At 45.9% G+C, this 9,402-nt stretch overlaps 2 protein-coding genes across 3 annotated transcripts; one reads left to right on the top strand and one right to left on the bottom strand.

Annotated features, from left to right (window-relative positions):
* Window positions 1-6: 6 nt before the first annotated feature.
* On the top strand, window positions 7-1,540 carry LOC119363128. The gene has a single exon (XM_037628437.1). The coding sequence runs from the start codon at window positions 82-84 to the stop codon at window positions 1,075-1,077; it is 996 nt and encodes a 331-aa protein (XP_037484334.1). The 5' UTR covers window positions 7-81; the 3' UTR covers window positions 1,078-1,540.
* A 1,272-nt stretch (window positions 1,541-2,812) lies between these two features.
* On the bottom strand, window positions 2,813-8,395 carry LOC119363127 (probable protein S-acyltransferase 22). 2 transcript variants are annotated; one of them, XM_037628436.1, is made up of 10 exons: window positions 8,004-8,395; window positions 7,794-7,907; window positions 5,849-6,037; window positions 5,651-5,698; window positions 5,508-5,576; window positions 5,327-5,398; window positions 4,962-5,090; window positions 4,774-4,854; window positions 4,188-4,370; window positions 2,813-3,809 (listed from the first exon to the last, which is right to left on the bottom strand). In XM_037628436.1, the coding sequence occupies exons 1-10, from the start codon at window positions 8,043-8,045 to the stop codon at window positions 3,048-3,050; spliced, it is 1,689 nt and encodes a 562-aa protein (XP_037484333.1). In that variant the 5' UTR covers window positions 8,046-8,395; the 3' UTR covers window positions 2,813-3,047. The 2 variants fall into 2 exon arrangements, with proteins under 2 accessions (XP_037484333.1, XP_037484332.1); XM_037628435.1 differs by having other exon boundaries at window positions 5,651-6,037; window positions 8,004-8,394.
* Between the last annotated feature and the right edge of the window lie 1,007 nt (window positions 8,396-9,402).

Here is a 9,402-nt window from a genome sequence, read left to right as displayed (position 1 = left end):
CGGCGCACGTCGTCGTCCGAAGAACCTGATCTCGCCTCGGATCTGACCCGGCCAGGTCGCGGGCCCGGAGAGAGCGGCGGGATGGCGCAGCCGCGGAACGCGGCCGCGGTGGTGCGGCTGCCGGCGATGAACGCGCTGGAGATCCTGCGGGAGACGGTGCGCGTGCTGCGCGCCGACCCGCACGCCTTCACCTACGTGCTCTTCCTCCTGCTCTGCCCGGCCTCCGGCTTCCTCCTCCTGTCCGCCGCCGCGCTCGAGGGCGCCGTCGTGCTGCCGCTCGCGCGCCGCCTCCTGGTCGCCGCGGCGTCCTCGGGGGTCCCCGTCACGCATTTCGTCAAGCAGCTCGCGCACCACCTCGCCGCCACGCTCGTCGCCGCCGTCGTCTCCTTCCCGGCGCTCCTCACGCTGCTCCTCGCTGCCCGCGCCGCCGTCGCCTACACCGTGGCGGCCGTGTACGCGGGCAAGCCCCTCCCCGCCGCCGACCTCTCCCTCCTGGCGCGCCGCGCGTGGCCGCGCCTCGCCGCCACCTACGGCCTCTCGTGCGCCGCCGTCGCCGCCTGCCTCGCCACCTTCCTCGCCCTCCTCGTCACCGTCTGCTCCACACTGAAGTCCATGCTCTACCCGCCGGACATTGTCGTCTGCGCCGGCCTCCTCACGGTCCTTGCGTTCTCCATCGTGTACGCGCACACCATCATAGTGTGCAGCCTCGGCGGAGTCATTGCCGTTCTTGAGGACGTGGCCGGGGTCAATGCGCTGCGTCGGTCGGTGCAGCTGATGCGCGGCCAAACCCATGTCGGGCTGCTCATCTTTCTTGTATCCACCATTGGTCTGGCCTTCGTCGAGGGGCTGTTTGAGCACAGGGTGAAGACCTTGAGTTATGGGGATGGTTCATCTCGGCTCTGGGAGGGGCCATTGCTAATCCTCATGTACTCTTTCGTGATGCTGATAGATTCGATGATGAGTGCAGTGTTCTACTTCACTTGCCGATCATCGAGCTTGGCAATTCTGGATGAGGAGGGCGGCTCAGTTGAGGAGATTGAGATGATGATGGATGACAAGTCAGATGCAGTCAGGTGATTAAGAAGATTATAGGTCTTTTTCTCAAGGTGTATCTGTTCATATTCTGGTGGGAAATAAGTGAGGTGGGCAATGCCCGTTTTTTGCCAAGATCGAAGGGTGTGGTCGTGTCACCATGATTACACGCTTAATGTGCACGATCGGTTCATGTTCATGGAGAAAGAAACCTTTTGCAGTCATTTGGGGTTCTTCGAGGCTCATGTAATGGCGCGGATGCAAAAGAGAAGACCAGGGAAAACTTAGATTTGGTGTATTCTTGATCTGTCTCAGAAGTGATCCGAGGGCTGGCAATGTGTGTAGCATTCTTTTCAAACGATGTAACTAGTATATCAATTCAATTACGGTGGAATTTTGTCATCTCAACACATTTTTGGTTATACGGAATGGAACATATTGTAATACTGAGGTACCGATGACTCTGAAACTTGATTCATGAATCTGCACTCGGTCCGAATTTCTTTTACAGTGACTTCAACTCTGTCTTCTAAATGATGCTTATTTTGAGTTTGAGACATGGTAACCACATAAGACATGAATGTCATGCTTATTTTGTTAACCTATTCTTCCACTGCAGAAGTCTGATGTGCCAACATTACAGATCACTGCCATGTAAGCTCCTTTGAGCTTGAGACATGGTTAATTATTCTCCTTGCATCAGAATTGGAGTTCTCCATTTGCTTTGCTGGACTCTAGAAAACCCAGGTTCAAGAAAAATGTCCATGATGATTCTTGTGTTCTATTTTCATTGTTTAGTAAAAACTTTGTCAACTCTCAAGCTTAGATTGTGCATATGAAGCATCTTTTATCTTGTTTATTTACTAGCGATGCTTTCTCGAGGCGGTAGTTGAACTGATAACCGCTGTTTTTATATGACAGACGTACTCATTTTCCAACCTTAGATCAGGAACACGGTATATTGACTTCCATTTAGTACTACTGGATTGCATTATTCCCAAGATAAACTTGTGGTAGTATTCGTTGAATCAGGCGATTATATTTAGCAGAGAACCAAATGAAGCAGGACTGCAAGATTCAGCTTTGTGTCCGTACCTGTCGACTGGATACTTCGCACCGACAGCTACACTGCATTTTTTGCCTCAAAATGACTGTAAAACATTTGAACAACCCCTTCTTTCTTTCTTTTTTCCTGTGCAAGGTAATTGATAAATTGAAACGAAAAACATTACAGGTGCAATTTCACTGAACTGAAGAAATATAGCACATAGTTAGCCTGAAAATCCCTCATTTTCCTTATGGTCAAGCATTTCCCCCCATTTTCTTTAAGAATATAGGTTCTGAATCTGACCAATCACAAGCTTGCGACGCTGACGTGTTAGGGCTCGGTAGCATAATTTGATCTCCACTAACCAAAGCAGAATTGACTCAACTAGCTGACCTTGTCTCATGTGCCGTCCAATATGACAGTATTTGTTACTTAGTCTCAGATCTACTTAGTGTGTCGGACACGTTTGACTTGGTTGTGACTAAAGGGTTGATCAGAGTACTTATATCAGGACGTTGTCAGATGGTACTTAACAGTGGGCTGCTAAATATGATTCAGATGACTGAATCTGCACGGCCGTAGCATTTCTTAATGCCTAAGACGCCCTAGTTGCCAACTATGCATTGTTTTCTTCACACGCCACGTGGAAGGAAGCTAGCAAGTCAACCTCGGCAATAGTTGCTCTAAGATGTAATAAGAGCAGTTTCAAAAACCAAAAAACCGAGGCCCTGATAGATACTGAAGATATCAACATCTTTGAAATTGTCATCTCACAGCAAAAACTACAAGCACTTGAGCCCCCGTCGAAACGAAACAATTCTACATTCTCTACCTTACCAAATTCCAAAAATGCATAGCTGAGACAACAGGATTCGAAACTACGGAACGGGAGGTGGCGTCAAACAAGTTAGAACACGCTGCAGGCCATTTACATTCTTGGGTCTGAAGGAAGCTGAGCATGGAAAGTCTAAGGCAATCTGTTCTTCGGCACAAGGGCGCCCGACGAGGGCACACCCTGATCGGTGCTGAGGATGATGCTTGCCCAGTTGGAGGAGCGGTGCACTATCCTTGACGGGATGCGGTCGCTGTCTTCACCGCCTGATGCTTCATACCCGTCACTGGTTGATCTAGACAGCTGAATGCCGTGATGTGGAGTGCTTCCCGGGGCAGTGAGAGCTACCAGCTGCAAGTCTTCAGCTGCGGACGAGGAGACACCTGAGAACCGGTACAAGTGCAGATCAGGCGAATCCAGACTGCTATCTGGAGACGAGCCATCAACGTTGGCGGAAGATGCAGCTCTACTTGGATGAAAAGCACTCCGCGCCTCAAGTTGCAACGGTGCTAGGCTGACCATGTCATTGCCATTACTATCGATAGCATCTGTAGATATTTTCGCGACAGGCTTGAGAGAGAGATCACCATGGGGCCTTCCTCTCCTATTTGTTCTGGTCATGTTATCAGGTCCTAGATCAATCCTGCTGCTCATGCCTCCATAGCTACTGTCTGTTTCATGACCGAGTGAATACTCATATCTTCTAATGGGCACTAAAACCTTGGACTTCTTCCTTGCTTCGGCAGCAACTCGAGAAACTTCTTCTGCATTAAGACGAGCCAGTGCCCATGGACTAATTTTCACAGCCCCTGAGGTTTTCTTCCTCCTTACTTCTTCGTCTTTTCTCTTGGTAGCGGAGTTATGTGAAGAACCAGCCTCTGATGGAATAACGTCAAACTGCAAAGGAGTTTGAGTGCTTCAGATTATTTGTGAGCTGAGGGGAAAATGCTGATGCAGAAAAGGGAATACGTCTATCTATTATAACCATGTGTGCGGAACTTATAACGGCACCTAAGTGCATTCGTTGCCATTTACAAATGCTAAATTATAACAGTTCAAGAAATTTCAAGATGTTCAAGTCATACCAACAATCAGCGTGACTGTTTAAATAATAATCAAACAGCTATGATTACTTCACCACATGAGTAATTACTGAGGCTATAAATGTAACACATGATGTGCAAACAACCACCTTCACTTTTCCAGCAACAGCGCCAGTTCTAATGTCAATTTTTGTCTCGTTATTCATTAAGTTCGATGATGTAGGGTTCTCACCTGATCTTCAAGAAACAGTCTTGGAGGGGTACACCATGAACCACGACGGAGTGCACCAAAGGAACTAGTACTGCTAAGCCCACCATAGGAGCTTACATGAGACATCTGTGGACTCTGCTCCCCACTAACCTCTTCTTGTTCTTGCTCTCTCAGGGCAATGATGTAGTCGTATGTACTGATTCCCTGCATCAAATTGGTAAAATGGTACTTAGTTTTAAAATAGACCACCTTGAAAGGCAACAATACAAACTATCCATGATGTCAAAATATATTTGCTAATTCAGAGAAAAACTAAGTAATCCGTTCATTTTCGCTGTTTTCTTTGCAGTTTATCAGTGATACGATAACATAAAAATCATGGACCCGTGATATAACAGTTGTTTGCTCAATATTTACATGTATGTTATCAAATCAATGTTCCCAGTGTCAGGCTAAGTGTCACAAGTTCACGTTTTCCACAAAATATTTGAGTGAGGTGGTCTCAGAATTTGAAATATAAGCTAATCGCCAATAGCACAGGGATAGTAATGGAATCGCTGCGCTGGTATAACAATGGTTACAAATATAAGATGGTGACAGGACTTGCCTTCTTGATGAGAAGGATGTGGAAAAAGAGAAGTTGAGCAATCGGCAGTAAAGCAATCATAGCTAGGATGGTACAGGATGCCTGCGTCAACAAAGATCAATCATTTTAGTACTAGTTCAAGTAAGATCGAGTAAAACACTTAGCACTTTCAACAGCAAATTAGAAAGAAGTAGGATGATTGAACATACCACCACAATGATGAAAGGCGCTACAGAGAAGCTGCTTCCTAGCTTTGACACAATCTGCATAGAGAATTCCTTTCGCTGAACAAAGCAGAGAACTAGCACCAATACTCCAGTTGCTGATTGCAGGATAAGCTGGTCCAAAGTGCACAAACCATGCAGACCTGTCAATGGTCAACTAGGATGAAAAGGACCAGGAATAAAATGCTCTCTCCAACAATGATGACCAAAATCGAATGCATAAGAACAACTGTGTTGTAGAATGCAGTTGATGCCTGGAAAATGCTTACATGATTATACTAAGATCAGAGCCATCTGCAGCATTTCTGTAAAAACAATCTACCAAAGCATGATAGAGAACATGAGCTTACCAAGAAAAGGGCTGTTGTCATTAGAAGAAAAAACCTCCTATAGTTTCTTTTTCCGATACAATTGTTGAGCCACTGTTGAGATTGAGCAATTCATGAGAGTTAATATATACTTGCTAATTAAAATAAGAAGACTTGCTCATGACCATATATAAAGAGATATATTTATTCAGGTGTATGTTACCCTGCAGTGATGATCAAAACCGTCCACACATTTGTCACAAACTCTGCAATGCTTACTGTACTTCAACACCTACACAAAAAGCAACACGTTAAATACTTGCATGCAAAAGCATACATCAACACCAGCAGGTGAAAGAAACATACCTCGACTTCACAAAGGCTGCAGAAAAACATCCCATCTTCACTGTCTTGCTGCTCAGAGGACCATTCACGTGATTGGCAGCAGGAAAAAACAAAAGAAAGAGGGCGAAATATAAGGAGAAATGCAGAGAAAATTGCACTGCAGCAAGATGAGCTTTTGTTCTTCAGTTCAGTCATTGACTTTTCATTAGCATCAGCAACCTCATGTTCTCTCTTTTCTCCAGTTCCCTCTAGTCGTAATCCAACATCTGAAACACCTTGTATGGACTCCTTCAGGCGCCTATGCTTGCAGCCTCCATACAATCTTTGGTACTTCTTTGATTTGAAGACCCCTGGATCTGCTGGATCCGTCGCAGCACACCAGATGTACAGAAAGAATACACATAAAACCTAAAGAAAAGAAGGTTACACGCTTTTATCAGATGTTAAGTTAAACAGCTGCTTTAACCATTGCAGTGCTAAGTAAATTCATAATCGGGTTCTGCTGAATAGATTATTTTCTATAATAATAAAGGGTATGACTTGATAAAATAGTCATATCACCACATATTCACAATAATTCCTAATCATAGTTTAGAGTTTAACTGTAGTGAAAAGGTGTTATCAGGCAAAAAAAGGGAAAGGTGCAGTTAGCATTAAGTGTGCCCAAAGAAGTGTATCTACGACAACCTCCAGGTGTTAAATCATGCTTTAGTGCCTTCCATCATCACAATAAATTTTCAGTTTTGTGAACTTAATCATGTAATGTTTTGAAGAAAATCAGATTTCATCCAGAAACATAAGCAGACCATGATTCCCTGATTTCTGACTGTAATAGCACATGGTTAATATTCGTCCCGAAGAACAAGAAATATACATGGTTAATCATGAAGAAAGGAAAAGTGTGCTGGCATGATGATGCATGCCACTCTGTAATACATGCATACAGATGTTAAAAAAGATGCCTGAAGACCAAAAAGGTGCCCTCATGAATATTACCAACTCATTACAGCATAGATACAACATTTTCCAAAGAACTTGGGCAGGACCATGATGTTGCTGCCACTCTGTGGGCTACAAAGAAGTAAAGAATAATGCAGGGATAGTCCATTTGCAGGATATAACATTACCTAATCCAAGGAAACTCCTTTCTCAGCTTGGCATGATTATAACAAGACAGCACCGAAACCATACCATGGTATCGGAAAGATAGGACCACAAGAAACTACTAATATAATTGTAGTAAATACAACTTAAATTACATCTCTCTCAATTAAACTGTAATGTGGGGATTAACCCTACGGCCGGCGTGGCCCGGTTGGTTAGGACCCCAGGGTCTAGCACCTTTCAGTCTTTATGTTCTTAGGCAGGAACCTTAGTTAATTTTGAGTATGTATTGGGCAAGAGACAGTTCTATTTCATTACAGCCTTCCAGTACAGTCTTGTGTAGCCACCCATTATACAAGGAGGCAATCACGTTGGTTTCCGGAAACTATCAATCTATCTCTCACCATTATCTTTGTGGTTCTGTGTGCCGTTGACAGCGACACAGCGTCAGCCCAGAGGCTCCTCCTGGCCTGGGCTACGGCCTCGGATCAATGGACCATAACGTTAAACAGAGTTACAAAAGCCTACCAACCAAACAGTGTACAAATTCTGAACTGCCCAAAGGTACTGCTAAATTGGATTGAGCAAAGAAGCACTAAGAGTACAGAATGTATAATTCCTGATTGCCCTTAATAATACGACATTGTTTGCACCGCCATCACATACAGAAACTCAGAAAGTAGCCCTCATATACTGCTCCTAACCTTGAGAAGAAAGCAAAATTTACCAACCACGAATGCAGGACAATGACTTGCAGGGTTAGGCATGTCACATGACAATGCCAGAATTGGCCAGAAGACTACCCTCGAAGCGAGCTTGTACCACCCTCCAACAAACAAACGAGCAAACACAGAAATTCAACCGCATATGGAAGACTGCTAAATAGCCCATTTCAAGGTGAGAACTACTACTTTGTTTGGGCACTTCCCCCAAGTTCCAGCAACCACTGCTTAATGGGCCCATCATGCAGCACCAAGATTGGGATCCAAAATGTGCCAAACCACAGGGCGTTCACTCACCCTGTCAGCAAGGAAGAGGGGGCAGGCAAGAGTATAATTACCAGAGGAGTGTAGAGCCCCATGGCGGCATCCTGGAAGACCTTCCTCCCAACAAAGGGCGCGAAGAAGACGTAGAACGCGAACGCCAGCGCCACGAACACGGACACGGCGACCACCTGCAGCAAGCAAGCAAGCATCCGTCCGTCGGCCCCTCGCCGCGGAAAAGAAGGGAAAATGCACAAAATTTCACCGCCGGGGAGGCAAGAACAGACCTGGAGAGGGTGGTAAGGGAGCTGCCACCCATGCCGCCTCATCGGCTCGCCCCTGACAACCAGCACGGCTGAGAGAAGACGGAAGAAACGCCTGACGGAACGGAACCCTCCTTATTCTCGCATCAAAGGGCGCCGCCGATCAGTGCGAGAGGGAGAAAGGTCCGGCCTTTCCAGGAATCAAGAAGTAGCGCGGCCGGCCGGCGGCCGGCGCATGGATTTGATCTGTGGGAGGGGACGGGAGGCAGGAGGAGGGGTTTGGGAGGGAGACCGGAGGAGAGAAGGGGCATTAAATGCGGCGCTGCTCAGATTTACGGGGGGTGGAGGGGGAGCGAAGCCAAGCAAATCAAGCAGCGAGGGAGGGAAGGCTGGTTTTCTTTGGGCGCTCACGTGAAGCTAGCAGCTATAGGCCATGGGGAAGACTGTGGCAGTGGCAGGGGACTCTGCATGCTGGACCGGGGTGACCGACTGACTCGCTGCCTGCCTGTCACTGTGGGGCTCAGTAGCACGGCCGCGCTTCCCAGTGACCTTTGGTGTAGCTGCTTGTTTGGTTCACGTGTTTGTTCCAGGGCATTTTGGGTACTCTCCCCGTCAAAAAAACTTGTGTCAATCTTGTCCCTCAAATGGATGTATCTAGCATTAGGGGAACAAGCTTTTCTGGACAGAAAGAATACTTATCTTAGTTGGATCTGTTTGAGCTAATGCAGAATAAAAATTAATACATGTATGTAATTTGCTTGCCTGCATTAGGCTTCATGCATGAGGGAAGCAATTTCTACCACGTTGTTTGATTGAATGTGTCGTTGTTGTTACACAAACAACACGTTGTTTGGTTGCAAACGGCATCAGATGTGATCACTACTTCTCATTAGCAGTGACCTTACCACACACTGAACATTGTTCTGTCCTAACTAGAAAACAATTGACAGTTTATCCTAACTACTAGCAAATGATGGTACAAGTTATTAAGAGCCAATATGGCTGAATAGGGAAAAGTTCAACTAGGTGGAAGTCCATCATCTTCTGGTTTTGATTCCTCTTCCTCTTCTTCTTCTTCTGTTGTTGTGCTTCTTCTTCTTCTTCTTCTTCTTCTTCTTCTTCTTCTTCTTCTTCTTCTTCTTCTTCAGACTCTTGTCTGACCTCTGTTATCCCATATTGTCTAAACCCACACCAATCTTTTGTTCTTACGCGCTTTGTTGCCAAACGCCTTCACACCATGGTCGGTACTGATCACATCATCAGATATCACATCTTCCTCCTCTGGCACAAGTTCATCACAATCCCATTGTAGGATCCGATTGTGAATGATGCAACATGCAAGAATAAGCTTAGTCTGGGTAGGGTAAGGGTGGAATGGCTTCTGATCCAGGATCTTAAACATATTCTTCAGAGCTCCAAATGC

This window comes from Triticum dicoccoides, chromosome 2B (assembly GCF_002162155.2).
Source record: "Triticum dicoccoides isolate Atlit2015 ecotype Zavitan chromosome 2B, WEW_v2.0, whole genome shotgun sequence".
NCBI classification, from domain to species: Eukaryota; Viridiplantae; Streptophyta; class Magnoliopsida; order Poales; family Poaceae; genus Triticum; species Triticum dicoccoides.
This window is presented reverse-complemented; position numbering and strand designations above follow the sequence as displayed.